This window comes from Dendropsophus ebraccatus, chromosome 10 (genome assembly GCF_027789765.1).
Source record: "Dendropsophus ebraccatus isolate aDenEbr1 chromosome 10, aDenEbr1.pat, whole genome shotgun sequence".
Lineage (NCBI taxonomy): Eukaryota > Metazoa > Chordata > Amphibia > Anura > Hylidae > Dendropsophus > Dendropsophus ebraccatus.
In genome coordinates this window covers 15,256,287-15,272,557 of record NC_091463.1, presented here as the reverse complement: position 1 = coordinate 15,272,557, position 16,271 = coordinate 15,256,287, and the positions used below count along the sequence as shown (strand labels likewise).

Here is a 16,271-nt window from a genome sequence, read left to right as displayed (position 1 = left end):
CACGGACATGCCAGGCTGCACACATATCCCATGCTACACCGACATGCCAGGCTGCACATAAATCCCATGCTACACCGACATGCCAGGCTGCACATAAATCCCATGCTACACCGACATGCCAGGCTGCACATAAATCCCATGCTACACCGACATGCCAGGCTGCACATAAATCCCATGCAACACCGACATGCCAGGCTGCACATAAATCCCATGCTACACCGACATGCCAGGCTGCACATAAATCCCATGCAACACCGACATGCCAGGCTGCACATAAATCCCATGCTACACCGACATGCCAGGCTGCACAAAAATCCCATGCTACACCGACATGCCAGGCTGCACAAAAATCCCATGCTACACCGACACGCAGTGTCGGACTGTGTTACCTTGGGCCCACCAGGGAATTTGATTCTAGGGGCCCACCCAACATACACCAGATATACCCAGCGCCAAACCTTTCACGTTATTATAGCGACTTTGCACAGAGCTGCGTATGTGACCAGAGATGCTAGCTCACTGCTAGTAACTTGTCAGCAGGTTAACATATAAGAGTTACAAATGAGTGCACATAACTCACAGGCGTGTGCAGCAGTGCTGGAGGATTATATGTTATCCTGGAGCTGCTAAACAGGGATGCCCACCTCATGGTCAGGGGCCCACTATGGGCTAGGGCCCACCGGGGGATTCCCCCGCTCCCCTGTGGGCCAGTCCGAGCCTGCCGACACGCCACAATGCACACATACCCCATGCTACACCAGCTTGCCATACTGCACCCCATGCTACACCGGCACACGATACTGCACATATATTGCACAGAGGGCCCACACCTGCTGTCTGCCTGTGCCAAATAACAAGCGTTCATCTGACAGCTATATACATTTAAGAGGGATGGGAACCTAGATTGTACATATAGATATCCCCCCCCCCCCGTCTATGCCCTCTGAATACCGACATATATACATATATACCAGCCATAGATATACCTGACACATTCTTTCAAGGTAAATTGGACGTTTCTCTGAATTATTGACATGTGAGGAGCCATGAAGGGTTAGAGGCCAGTGGGATCATGTGCAGGGAGCGGGGGCAGATACTTTCTGAGGGCCATTGAATTGTCACTAATGTCCTGCTATTCTCACACCTGGGGACCACCAGCCCGCTCTCCTTCTTCTGGCTACAATTTGCTCAGTACAATGTTTTCTTGCTCAGGGGTCGGATTCACGGACGCTGTGGCCTGCAGAGTGGCAAATAAGCTCAGCTGTAAGGCTAAAAATACAGAAGTAATCCATCCATAACTATTATCCCATACAATGCATCAGCCACCGAGCGGGTAATTCCCCATTATTACAGGACTGCAGAGCCAGGCCAAACCTATACAGATCCGGCTATATGTGAGGATGGAGGGATGGAGGGATGGAGGGATGGATAGATAGATAGATAGATAGATAGATAGATAGATAGATAGATAGATAGATAGATAGATAGATAGGAGATAGATAGATAGATAGATAGATAGATAGATAGATAGATAGATAGATAGATAGGAGATAGATAGATAGGAGATAGATAGATAGATGGGAGATAGATAGATAGATAGATAGATAGATAGATAGGAGATAGATAGATAGATAGATGGGAGATAGATAGGTCGGAGGTAGAAATAGAATGCTTGAGAAGAGAGAGAATACTTGTGCCTGTGTTTTGACTCTTTGGTCTTCGTACCACCTATTGCCCTACCAGTGTCGGGGGATCCGTGCTAGTGGGTGACACTTGTTACCTGGGATCAGCAGAATGCTTAGGGTTCCCTGCATACACCGACACTGCGAGATAGAGTTCATAGGCTTCTAGCAACTTTGCTCTATCCGGATCCTTTACTTTTCTTTATGGATACTGTCCTGCACTGTGACTCTCCTTGTCCACGACGTGGGTTGAGATGATCTCTGACTTCTCTAGTGAAGGTCTAACACTGCATATTGTTGAGGGGAGTTACTTGAGAAGAAACTGTAGGTTGCATGTGCCTAGGTCTGCTTCTAGACTGGGCACTGAGACTGGGGACCTGGCAGAGGGCCAGGGCCCAACTTGACCGCTGTAGAGAACGTTCTGGCTTGTGTCCTAGAGAGTCTAGTGGCAAAAGACACTACACTTCCTCTACCCATGTGACTTCCTATCTACAGCCCCTGTAAGGTGTGCTGTGAGTGGGTGAGGAGTGCATAAGTGAGAAGTAAAGAGAGAGATAATAGGATAGAAGAAGAAAGTACTCTCATTGGTCTACAGATCCATGTGACATACAAATAAACAACGACCCTTTCAATACTGCAGCTGTGCAATAACTGAGTACATATACTGACAACAGCGACATCTTCTGGCGAAACTTTGTTACTACTACATCACCACTTACATCCAAAAAGTACAGGCTTTTATGAAGGGTGTAACTAATAGCAACACCCGTGGTGGGACACCACAATAGATAGATAGATAGATAGATAGATAGATAGATAGATAGATAGATAGGAAATAGATAGATAGATAGATAGATAGATAGGAGACAGATAAATATGAGATAGATAGATAGATAGATAAATATTAGATAGATAGATAGATAGATAGATAGATAGATAGATAGATAGGAGATAGATAAATATGAGATAGGTAAATAGGAGATAGATAGAAGATTGATAGATTGTTACTACTACATCACCACTTACATCCAAAAAATACAGGCTTTCATGAAGGGTGCAACTAATAGCAACACCCGTGGTGGGACACCGCAATAGATAGATAGATAGATAGATAGATAGATAGATAGATAGGAGATAGATAGATAGGAGATAGATAGATAGGAGATAGATAATAGATAGATAGATAGATGATAGATAGGAAATAGATAGATAGATAGATAGATAGATAGATAGATAGGAGATAGATAAATATGAGATAGATAGATAGATAGATAGATAGATAGATAGATAGATAGATAGATAGATAGATAGAAAGCATGCTGCAGGGAGGTTAGGGCATGCTGTGACTTTTAGTCCTACAGGTCATGCCCGCACTGAAGCGGCAGCTGAATCCTCATTTCACAGTTATTTTTTGGATGGAGAGGTTGCATATCTTTCATCGCCTTCTCCGTCCCGTCTTGTCCTCTCATGCAGAAGAGACACTTACATGGAGCTGGGATGAATTAATAATTGAGGAGCACAGAGAAAACACGCGTTTTAAGGGTTTTTTTCATTTTCTGGATTAAACTCATCATGCAGGATACAGGGGCATAGCTAGGGCAAGTTCCGGGGTAGAAGGTGCACCAGGGCCCGGTGGCTGCTGTGGCACCTCTGTAGGCCAGTGGTTACACACTATCGACTATTGGATCCCATCAAAATCTATGAAGAGGTTCCGCCAGGCTATAGAACTGTGTTAGTACATGTAATATCCTTGTGCTCTATGTTCTAGGCTCTTCCATCAGACGGGATTCACATATTTGCCTCTCAGCTTCACACACATTTAACAGGCCGATCCGTAACCACCGTGAGGGTGCGGGATGGGAAGGAGGTGGCCATTGTGAATCAAGATAAACATTTCAGCCCCCACTTTCAGGTAAGGAGTCTTTAAGCCTGGGTGTACATACAGAAGGGGTGTACATACAGAAGGGGTGTACATACAGAAGGGGTGTACATACAGAAGGGGTGTACATACAGAAGGGGTGTACATACAGCAGGGGTGTACATACAGGAAGGGTGTACATACAGGAGGGGTGTACATACAGGAGGGGTGTACATACAGGAAGGGTGTACATACAGGAAGGGTGTACATACAGGAGGGGTGTACATACAGGTGGGGTGTACATACAGGAAGGGTGTACATACAGGAGGGGTGTACATACTGGTGGGGTGACCATACAGGTGGGGTGTACATACAGGGTGTACATACAGAAGGGGTGTACATACAGGAGGGGTGTACATACAGAAGGGGTGTACATACAGGAGGGGTGTACATGCAGATGGGGTGTACATGCAGATGGGGTGTACATACAGGAGGGGTGTACATACAGATGGGGTGTACATGCAGGAGGGGTGTACATACTGGAGGGGTGTACATACTGGAGGGGTGTACATACAGAAGGGGTCTACATACAGGTGGGGTGTACATACAGGTGGGGTGTACATACAGGGTGTATGTACTGGAGAAGTGTACATACAGGAGATGTGTACATACAGGTGGGGTGTACATACAGGTGGGGTGTACATACAGGGGGAGTGTACATACAGGAGGGGTGTACATACAGGTGGGGTGTACATACAGAAGATGTGTACATACTGGAGGGGTGTACATACAGCAGGGGTGTACATACAGGAGGGTGTACATACTGGAGGTGTGTACATACTGGAGGGGTGTACATACAGGAAGGGTGTACATACAGCAGGGGTGTACATACAGCAGGGGTGTACATACAGGAAAGGTGTACATACAGGAGTGGTGTACATGCAGAAGGGGTGTACATAAAGGTGGGGTTTACATACTGGAGGGGTGTACATACAGGAAGGGTGTACATACAGGAGGGGTGTGCATACTGGTGGGGTGTACATACAGGAAGAGTGTACATACAGGAGGGGTGAAAATACTGGAGAAGTATACTTACAGGAAGGGTGTATATACTGGAGGGGTGTACATACAGAAGGGGTGTACGTACAGGAGGGTGTACATACAGGAAGCGTGTACATAGAGGAGGAGAGTACATACATGAAGTGTGAACATATGGGAAGGGTGTACATACAGGAAGGGTGTACATACAGGAGGGGTGTACATACTGGGGGGTGTACATACATGAAGGGAGTACATACAGAAGGGGTGTACGTACAGGAGGGATGAAAATACTGGAGAAGTATACATACAGGAAGGGTGTATATACTGGAGGGGTGTACATACAGGAGGGGTGTACATACAGGAGGGGTGTACATACAGGAGGGGTGTACATACGGGAGGGGTGTACATACAGGTGGGTGTACGAACAGGAGGGGTCTACATACAGGAAGGGTGTACATACAGGAGGGATGTACATAAAAGAAGTGTGTACATATGGGAAGGGTGTACATACAGGAGGGGTGTACATACAGGAGGGGTGTACATACAGGAGGGGTGTACATACAGGAGGGGTTTACATAGAGGAGGGTTTACATACATGAAGGGGTGTACATTCAGGAGGGGTGTACATTCAGGAGGGGTGTACATTCAGGAGGGGTGTACATACAGGAAAGGTGTACATACAGGAGGAGTGTACATACAGGAAGGGTGTACATACAGGTGGGGTGTACATACAGGAGGGGTGTACATACAGGTGGGGTGTACATATAGGAGGAGTGTACATACAGGAGAGGTGTACATACAGGAGAGGTGTACATACAGGAAGGGTGTACATACTAGAGAGGTGTACATACAGGAAGGGTGTACATACTAGAGGGGTGTACATACAGGAAGGGTGTACATACAGGAAGAGTGTACATACAGGAGGGGTGAAAATACTGGAGAAGCGTGTATATAGAGGAGGGGTAAACATACAGGAGGGGTGTACATACAGGAGGGGTGTGCATACAGGAGGGGTGTACATACAGGAGGGATGTACATACATGAAGTGTGTACATACAGGAAGGCTGTACATACAGGAAGGGTGTACATACAGGAGGGGTGTACATACAGGAGGGGTGTACATACAGGAGGGATGTACATACATGAAGTGTGTACATATGGGAAGGGTGTACATACAGGAAGGGTGTACATACATGAAGGGTGTACATACAGAAGGGGTGTAAATACAGGAGGGGTGTACGTACAGGAGGGGTGTACGTACAGGAGGGGTGTAAATACAGGAGGGGTGTACGTACAGGAGGGGTGACCATACAGGAAGGTTGTACATACAGGAAGGTTGTACATACAGGAGAGGTGTACGTACAGGAGGGGTGTACGTAAAGGAGGGGTGAAAATACTGGAGAAGTATACATACAGGAAGGGTGTATATACAGGAGGGGTGTACATACGGGAGGGGTGTACATACAGGTGGGTGTACGTACAGGAGGGGTGTACATGCAGGAGGGTGTACATACAGAAAGCCTGTACATAGAGGAGGGGTGTACATACAGGAAGGGTGTACATACAGAAAGGGTGTACATACAGGAGGGGTGTACATACAGGAGGAGTGTACATACAGAAGGGGTGTACATACAGGAAGGGTGTACATACAGGAGGAGTGTACATACTGGAGGAGTGTACATACAGCAGGGGTGTACATACAGGAGGGGTGTACATACTGGAGGAGTGTACATACAGGAGGGGTTTACATACAGGAAGGGTGTACATACAGGAGGGGTGTACATACTGGAGGAGTGTACATACAGGAGGGGTTTACATACAGGAAGGGTGTACATACAGGAGGGGTGTACATACAGGAGGGGTGTACATACAGGAGGGGTTTACATACAGGAGGGGTGTACATACAGGAGGGGTGTACATACAGGAGGGGTTTCCATACAGGAGGGGTGTACATACAGGAGGGGTGTACGTACAGGAGGGGTGTACATATAGGAAGGTTGTACATACAGGAGGAGTGTACATACAGGAGGGGTTTACATGCAGGAGGGGTGTACATACAGGAGGGGTGTACATACAGATTAGGTGTACATGCAGCAGGGGGTACATACAGGTGGGGTGTACATACTGGAGGGGTGTACATGCAGTAGGGGTCTACATACAGGAGGCGTGTACATACTGGAGGGGTGTACATACAGCAGGGGTGTACATACAGAAGGGGTGTACATACAGAAGGGGTGTACATACTGGAGGGATGTACATACAGGAAGGGTGTACATACAGCGAGGTGTACATACAGTAATGGTGTAAATACTGAAGGGGTGTACATACAGGAAGGGTGTACATACAGGAAGGGTGTACATACAGCAGGGGGGTACACACAGCAGGGGTGTACATACAGGAGGGTGTACATACAGGAGGGGTGTACATACTGGTGGGGTGTACATACAGGAAAGGTGTACATACAGGAGTGGTGTACATGCAGAAGGGGTGTACATAAAGGTGGGGTTCACATACTGGAGGGGTGTGCATACAGGAGGGGTGTACATACAGGAGGGGTGTGCATACAGGAGGAGTGTACATACAGGAGGGGTGTACATACAGGAGGAGAGTACATACATGAAGTGTGTACATACAGAAAGGGTGTACATACTGGAGGAGTGTACATACAGGAGGAGTGTACATAAAGGAAGGATGTACATACAGGAAGGCTGTACATACAGGAGGGGTTTACATACAGGAAGGGTGTACATACAGGAGGGGTCTACATACAGGAGGGGTGTACATACAGGAAGAGTGTACATACAGGAGGGGTGTACATACAGGAGGGGTGTACATTCAGGATGGGTCTACATACAGAAGGGGTGTACATGCAGGAGGGGTCTACATACAGGAAGGGTGTACATACAGGAGGGGTCTACATACAGGTGGGGTGTACATACAGGGTGTACGTACAGGGGAGTGTACATACAGGAGGGGTGTACATACAGGTAGGGTGTACATACAGAAGATGTGTACATACAGGAGGGGTGTACATACAGGAGGGGTGTACATACAGGAGGGGTGTACATACAGGAGGGGTGTACATACAGGAAGGGTGTACATACAGGAGGGGTCTACATACAGGAGGGGTCTACATACAGGAAGAGTGTACATACAGGAGGGGTGTACATACAGGAGGGGTGTACATTCAGGATGGGTCTACATACAGAAGGGGTGTACATGCAGGAGGGGTCTACATACAGGAAGGGTGTACATACAGGAGGGGTCTACATACAGGTGGGGTGTACATACAGGGTGTACGTACAGGGGAGTGTACATACAGGAGGGGTGTACATACAGGTAGGGTGTACATACAGAAGATGTGTACATACAGGAGGGGTGTACATACAGGAGGGGTGTACATACAGGAGTGGTGTACATACAGGAGGGGTGTACATACAGGTGGGGTGTACATACAGGAGAGGTGTACATACAGGAGGAGTGTACATACAGGAAGGGTGTACATACAGGAGGGGTGTACATACAGGAGGGGTGTACATACAGGAGGGGTTTACATACAGGAAGGGTGTACATACAGGAAGGGTGTACATACAGGAGGGGTTTACATACAGGAGGGGTGTACATACAGGAAGGGTGTACATACAGGAGGGGTGTACATACAGGTGGGGTGTACATACAGGAGGGGTGTACATACAGGAGGGGTGTACATACAGGAGGGGTTTACATAGAGGAGGGTTTACATACATGAAGGGTGTACATTCAGGAGGGGTGTACATTCAGGAGGGGTGTACATACAGGAGGGGTGTACGTACAGGAGGGGTGCTCCTGCTGCCCGCTATGTCCAGAGAACCAAATACTGGAGGACCTTATTAACCCTTTCACACCTCCTGCAGGGCTTTCAGGCTAGTTTCCCACTGTAGTGTATGAAGTAAGAGTCCACCAAAAAAGTTGAGAGCCCTGGGGCAGCAGAAATTTTTAGTCATCCTGTTAATAACGCCACAATCTGGTACAACAACAAATCATCTCCAAATGTCACTGGTTTTCTAGTTTTATGGTTGCACGCCCTATTACAGTATATTGGCTTGTTGTGGCACTCCATGCTCTCCACCTCCATGCTGCATTGCATTGTCAGAGATGTTGTGTGCAATGTGTCTGAGAATAACTAAAAATCACCCACTCAGATGACATTGCATCAGCTGATACCAGTCTCTACTTCCGTCCACAGGAGATCAGAATGCTCAAGAAGCCTGTCCACGTGTCCCCGGTAAGTGAAAGCCAATGTCTAGTGTCAATAATCCAACTAGAAACACGGACAAAGTGCGGACATCTCGATTGTCGGTGTGTTTTAGAGCCAATATTTCTCCAGTATCTGCAGTGTTCGGCCTACAGCCTAAAAAGTACATAGGTCAAGCGTATCCATTGGGTCCCATTTACCCAATGGATGATGGAAAAAGCAGCATAGTGGATATAGTCGGGAGGCCTCCATACACATTAGATGGTTTGCACCAGGTGGGTGAGATGTGTACAGCTCTTTCATGTAGAGTTATTCTTTAACAACATGGCCGCCCCAGGTCGATAGCTTGGCTTATTGGCTAAGCCCCGATCCCTTGGCCTGTAGTCAGCCCTAATTCCATGTGATGTTTCCTCTCATTAACCTTCACCCCGGCCCCTTCCATCTTCTGGATCAGGATCAGGAAGTTCCTTTTTTTTATTAATCTATGAATCAGATTGTTCCGGCTTCTACAGAAGTCAATACCACTTATGCAGACGGCGCTCTCCGGCATCTCTACATGGTAATGGCCTATGTGTACCGAGACATCAAGGTCACCACGGTATAAGCACAGAGTGCGCACCACGTATACAGCAGAGACGAGCAATGGCTGATACAGAGGGTGCGAATCAGCTGCCTGGATCTGCAGGCCCCTCTTCTATGACATTGCTTTACTTCCAGGAATAGCGCCCCACTTGTGTGCAGGCTGTTTTTGGTATTGCACCTCAGCTCTATTCAAGGCAATGAAGATGAGCTGCAATACCAGACACAACCCATAAACAGGGGTGGCGTTGTTTCAGAAAAGTGTAGACCATAATGGGCCTGGGACACAAGGTCCTAGATATATCTACTGTCCTCCATGACTCTTGGGCCAATCCCATGATTGACAGCAATGCAAGAGTAGAGTCCTGTACAGGGTATCACCACCCAATAGCAAAGGGGATGGATGGAATCAAGCATGGCTGTGGCCCCTACTACTAGGGGGCCCCAATAGCAGACGTATGGTCTTCCTATATAGCATGGTTGTTAACTGCCATTACAGAGCCCATAGATGCCATTTAAAGGGATTTTTTGGCAATGCCCAGGGAGGGGGTGGCCTTTCAGTGGCAGTCACTGAATAGCTGAGCGGCCTGTGCCATCACCGTTCAAAACCCGGAAGCGGCCGCACACTGGTGGACCGGAACAGCAGAATACGGGCGGCAGCACTGGAGCCAGGGAGGTAAGTAGATGTAATTGTTTGCACCCACCTCCTCCCAAGGCACTGCCAAAAAAAGCATTCCTGGCTGGACAACCCCTTTAATGAATCCATAGATAGTCGCTTTAGTTACACAGCATGTTTGTCCATGACTTAAAGGGGTTTTCCAGGACTAGAAAAACAGCGCCACCCTCAGTTTGTATGTAATATTGCCGCTCTGAATTGAATTAAATAAAGCAGAGCTGCAATAACACACACAGCCTGAGGACAGGGGTGGCGCTGTTTTGGGAAGAAAGCGGCCATGTTTCCCTAATCCTGGATCACCCCTTTAACCTTTTCCTTGCAATAAAACAAAGTAGTAACTAAATATGTTCTGTACTTTGACTCACAGGGGGATTTGCTGGTAACAAGATGTTCTTACAACACAGAAGACAGAAGCCGAGTTACAGTGGTGAGAGTTCACGTAATGCCGGCGTCTTAAAACGTTTCTTGTAGCTCTCCCCAGGTGCTCAATCCCATTCCGTGAAGAACTAAGGTTGGAGTAATTCTGGATTACATAAGCTTATCTGGCGGCTATCGTCTCTAAGTTTCCTTCACTCACTGATTCTTTATTACGGGAGACAGCTCAGTAATTCCCGTCTTTTATGTGGCCCAGTCTCTTAAAGGGATTCATTTCAAGGCTGCGTAAAAAGTAAAACAGCGAACAGTAAAAACATACAGTGCAATAAACAGCCATACAGTATGTATATAACTGTACCCTATGAAAAGATGACAGCACCTTATAGTGCCCATATAATACTGCCATATAGTTTAATATAACAGTATACTAACAGTTTTATACAATGACTATAATGGCACACAAGGCACCATGTCTACATTGTGGCGGGGCAAGGTGGTATGGCCCCTCTAAATGGTGGAGGTCTCTTACTTTTATATTGTTGTGTTTTTTTTTTGCAGGGCGGGTTCAGTATTACCGATGAGATGTGTGTGAACTATATACACTATTACCCCCGCACCGAGCTGGAACTGTGCAAGAGCCATGTAGACACGGGATATTTGAAAAAGTACTTCAACCTTGTGAACAGGTGAGTAAGAAAGCTCCGCGGGGGCGGGGTTAGAAAACCTGATAGCCAATCAAATCACTGGATTGAGAACAGAAGCAGGAGAGGAACGTGCTGATATTGTGGGCGAAGGACAAGGCTAAATATAAGAGGGAGAATATTCTAGAACATAGGTGCCAAACTCTGGCCTTCCAGCTGTTACAAAACTACAATTCCCATCATGCCTGGACAACCAAAACCAAAAGGGTGTGTTGTGTAACTATGGAAGAGCCCTGAGGGGCTTACACACCTGATTGGAGTATGAAGCTTTATTCTGTAGTCTACTTTTGAATTAATGTTAGTCTATATATTAAGTCATACAGCGCCCCCTAGTGAGCGTCACCGTTCCTCCAAACAGCTGCTTCCATATTGGGACAACCCCATGTATAAGCGTTCACCACCTGCTCTTTAATGTGAGAGGCTCCTCTAGTGACAGGGACATGTGGTACAACACGCTCATATACAGAACACTGCCCCATTGTTATAACATATACACAGGACCATACGTGACACAGTGTCGGGGGTCGCCCCATTAACAGCTGTTCCTTCCATAGATTCAGCGGGGATGAGGTCTGCACATGTCCGCAGTCAGCTGTCACCGAGCAGTTCAATGAAGTCCCATGGAATTCCTTCACCAGTCAAGTCCTGGATTCCTTATATAGTTACTCTCCCATCTCCATGCATTGTAACAAATCCTCCGCTGTGAGGTTCCCGGTGAGTATTATACAAGCTACCTACCACAAACAGCGTGTTCTAGGTCAGGGGTCATGCTTAGATCCTGGGGGGAGCAGAATCATATCAGGGCCCATGTATGAACTTTGGACACAGCAGAGTCATGTGCAGGACCGATGTCAGCACCAGGCAGTCCTGAACAGGGACCACAAGGTTACTGGACCTATATACATGCTGTTAGGTCCATATGTTGAGGGGGCATTGAGAAGAAACCCACTCCTCCATAACCCTAAAGGACCCGGTACACATCAAGCTGTCAACTGTATTGCAATAGAAGTAAACTGTAAATTAAGATTAGGTTTACAGGGGTTATCCAGTGTTAGAAAAACATGGCCACTATCTTCCAGAGACAGCACCACTCTTGTCTCCAGTTTGGGTGCAAGTTTTGTAACTCGGTTCCATTGAATTGAATGGAGCTTAATTGCAAACCACACCTGACCTGGAGACAAGAGTGGAGCTGTCTCTGGAAGAAAGTGGCCATGTTTTTGTAAAGCTGGATAACCCCTTTAAGGCGTGATTTAAAGGGGTATTCCTTCTTCAATCATGGCTGAGTCCTGACTACGCATGTGCTCCTCTCTCTTTCCATGTTGGGCCCCGGCCAGTCTGCATGCTACAGAATAGAGATGAACTAATTGAGATGAGATTACCCCTTTAAGTTAGTCAGTCTTTATTTACTACTGAACAGCCCTGTCCTCACAGAGTTTCTCCCCACAGTTGTAGACATCACTTTTCCAAAAATAAATGCCGAGGTATGAAGCCCTGAGATCCTAATACAACACGGGGGCCTCATAAGTAAAGTGGTGGAGGTGTGAGGTGTAGGAGGCTTTGGACCCTTGTGCAGCTCCATCCCCCTATATAATGAAGGACAAGCCTGGCTGAGGTAGGGAGATGAGGACCACCGATCCCACTATACATTCCGTCGTTTTTTCCCGGCACTGATCCTCGGGTTAATGTATCCAGGCCCGGCAGCCCACGCGCTTCTTAAGGATCGCTGAAGAATACAAATTCTATATAGAGGTATAGCGGGATCAGGCTCTCCAAACCCCTCGTTTTATAGACCGCGAGACACAGAAACCTATAATTCCTTAATCTGTGCGCGGCACAATCTTATACGGCACTTTTCTCCCTTCGCCCGTGAATACGGCTTTGTTTTCACTCCGAACTGGGTGAAATGTTTTCCCACGGGGAAGGAACAAGTAATCTTTTTGGGATAAACACTACTAATGCGCTGCTCACCCACGCTGCTAGTGAGATGGAATAAACACGAGTCCCCCCCCCCCCCCTACACCCCCCATCGCTCGCTCTCCGAGGAGGAGGCGGAATCTCTCAGCGCTTTCTTTTTTTTTTTTACTTGGCGTAGAATAGAAAAGGTATTTTATATCTCGGCTCTTTCTCTCCGCTCTGTGGGAAGGTGTTTGTAGGAAATTGAATGACAGATTTCATGCTGTATGGAGCAGAAAGAAGAGGGGAAAAAAGCTCTATTGAAAAATCGCTTCGGAAATCTGCTGGGAGTTACCTGGGTGAATGGCCGAGAATAAATATATTATGTACGGGGGACCGGCAATGACGTGTATAGAAGAGAGGGGGCCCCACAGTGGAAGTCAGACTGCGGCCCTCATTACGCTGCTGGGCTTTACCACCCAGGTCATCTATTCTCTCCATGACCCCAGATTCCCACCAGAACGGCTATAGTACGGGGTTCGCTTCTCCGCCGTCCTCATATGTGGTTGACAAGTGCAGATTAATTTCATCAAAACACAGAACTTTCTCATGTGGTGGCACAGCAGTCTTGGTGGTTTAGTTAGGCACCAAGGCTTAGGAGTTACATAACACCTAAGCCCTTATTACATGTGGCGGCAGCGAGTGGGTAAGTGCGGGGGTGGGGGCGCCCGGGTGATTGCTAGATCGTCCAGGCAGTCCATAGAGGTTAGTGGTGGTAACGATTTTGAAGTAACAATTTTTTTTTATAACGATCAGCGTTTAGACGGAACGATACATCGTACGGAAAAATCGTTTTGTGATCACTTAAGCCTATCTCGCACATAGGTAAAATCGTTGAACGACTGTGTACACGGAACGATCAGCGAATTTTTTGCGAACGACGATTTAAGAACATGTTGTAAGATCAAAATGAACGATTTCTCGCTCGTCATTTGAGCGTTCGCTGCGTTTACACGTACGATTATCGCTCGAATTCAATCGTTATCGTGCAAATTCGAACGATAATCGGGCCTTAAGTGTCCTAACAGACAAAGCAATTTTTAACAATTAACAATAAACGAGATTGTTTATTGTTAACATGAAATCGTTCACCATATTACACAGAACGATGGCCGTTAGTTATGATTGTTACAGCGATCGTTTACTCCATCTGATCCCAGCAAAAGTAGGTTAGCGATTAACAATGATTTTAGGGTCAGGTCTAAATCAACGATACACGAGCGATTTTTCGATCATTGCCTGAAATGACTTAAATGGTTGAGTTAGTAGAACCTTAAAGTCCCTGCCATTACAAAAAAACTGGGGCCATGTCCAATGCTTTGATCAGGAGACAAGTGCGGTAGCACAATGCGTTTCCTCTCTATCAATCTCATATAATGGAGCCGCCTAGATGTCAGAGTCCGGGAGTGAAATGCGCTACAGCTGGCTAATTGTCTTGATCAGTAAGGGTCTCTGCAGTATAGAGATTTTGACATGTCCCTGTGACCATAGGTACTCTTTAAAGGGAAACGTTAGAATCTAACCTACTCATATCTCCCTATAGTGCACAGTGTGCTGAGGATGAAGGTAGGTTTCTTACCTTCATCCTCTTCACCATTTCCACATTATTTAGCAGTTTATTTGTAATGCTAATTAGGGGTTTAGGTGCACTGGGGGCGGGACTACCTGCACCAATCTACTCCTAGGTGGCCCTCCCAAGGGTATCAAATCATGTCATCTTTGGATATTGATATATAAGAAGATATTATAGGTTAGGGCATCACCCCTTTATATAGCTCACATTAACACTTACTCCCTACCCGGTAGTAATGGGAATGGGACCAACCAGGTCCGGGCTTCCCCATACCCACATCCCCCATACCTCCCGAGTGGCAGCACTACTACCTTGATGGAAGGAGCCTGGCATATGGGCTTTGGAAAGAAGTAATGGGAGAGATTGTTGGCCACAGGGTGTAACCACCTAAATGCCCACACCAGTATTGGCATTGTGATATTGGCCTTGCGGCACTGCTACTACTGCCCCAGTATCTTCTATTTCTATGTAGTGCTAGTGTTCACCATGGAGTCATCTGACTTGATCCCCGCTTACACGAGGCTGGGCTTATTATACTGTATCCTATTTTTCAGGGTGATTGGGAAAGGCAGCCATTGCCAGTGATTAAAGAAGCTTTGCCACCCACTGCCACCAGCTGCCCGCGCCAAGAGGACTCCGTGTCTGCAGGACCGGCTCTAGTGAATATTAACAATCTGGGATATCACTAAGGACACAGAATGCTACAAAATTCTGTAAATGATGGAAAAAAATCAATGTTTCTCTTTTCTTTCTTTTGCTGCTAACAATCAGTACGCCACCTATTGCCACCTACAAGCGATGCCAAGCGTCAGGGCCTAAAAAAAATGCCAATATACAGTATTTTTGTGAAAAAAAAATAATCGATTTTTAGACGGATGAACAGAAAAAATGCATTTCTACAATTAAGCCAGGGCTACATAGCAAAACACCATAGTAATAGAATATGACTGCTTAGGGACTCTTAAAGGAGATTCAGCTTGAAGTTTTAAACATCTGACAACTCGTAGGTGTTTTTCAGCTGATGATCAGAAGAGGTCCGACACTTCTTCATGTCCCCTCATTCCTCTGTTATCATATTATAAATATTCAGATTTGAGAAAAAGAGGTTTTTATAGAGGGGGGGCGCTGTTTCATTGATAAAAGGAAAGTACTTGATGGCAGCAGTGGTGAACTAAGGAACTGCAAGTGATAGTGAGCAAAGATAAATGAACCGAATACCATCTGGAAAAATACATAATAATAAAAATAGTTTCTAATCTACTGATGTGTGATATGGGTATTTCTGTATATATATATATATATATATATATATATATATATATATATAGATATATATATATATATATATAGATATATATTAGAGCAGGAGGAACTGATCAGATTGATGGATAGAAATATTCAGATTTAGGCCATGTTTAGTGTTGAATAAACCTGAGGAAACTGTCCACGTATGGCAACTTCTCTGAACCCGAATGTTCTCCATTTGATTCCTGGTGTCTGGAGTAGTTGGATGCAGCCCCTGTGAGTTCTGGAAAACATGGATACAGCCTATGGCTGAACGGTGAAAATGGTTTAAAAGACTGTGTGTGAATGTGGCCT

General features: G+C 46.2%; 1 protein-coding gene across 1 annotated transcript in view; it reads left to right on the top strand.

The window, feature by feature from the left end:
* Positions 1–15,899, top strand: part of DBH (dopamine beta-hydroxylase) — a 43,935-nt gene extending 28,036 nt beyond the window's left edge. The window contains exons 7-12 of the mRNA XM_069986852.1: positions 3,451–3,594; positions 8,807–8,845; positions 10,438–10,497; positions 11,004–11,131; positions 11,701–11,860; positions 15,227–15,899. Of these exons, the coding sequence (XP_069842953.1) occupies positions 3,451–3,594; positions 8,807–8,845; positions 10,438–10,497; positions 11,004–11,131; positions 11,701–11,860; positions 15,227–15,361 (666 nt within the window). The 3' untranslated portion in view covers positions 15,362–15,899. The remainder of the gene's footprint in view (positions 1–3,450; positions 3,595–8,806; positions 8,846–10,437; positions 10,498–11,003; positions 11,132–11,700; positions 11,861–15,226) is intronic.
* The last annotated feature ends 372 nt before the right edge of the window (positions 15,900–16,271 follow it).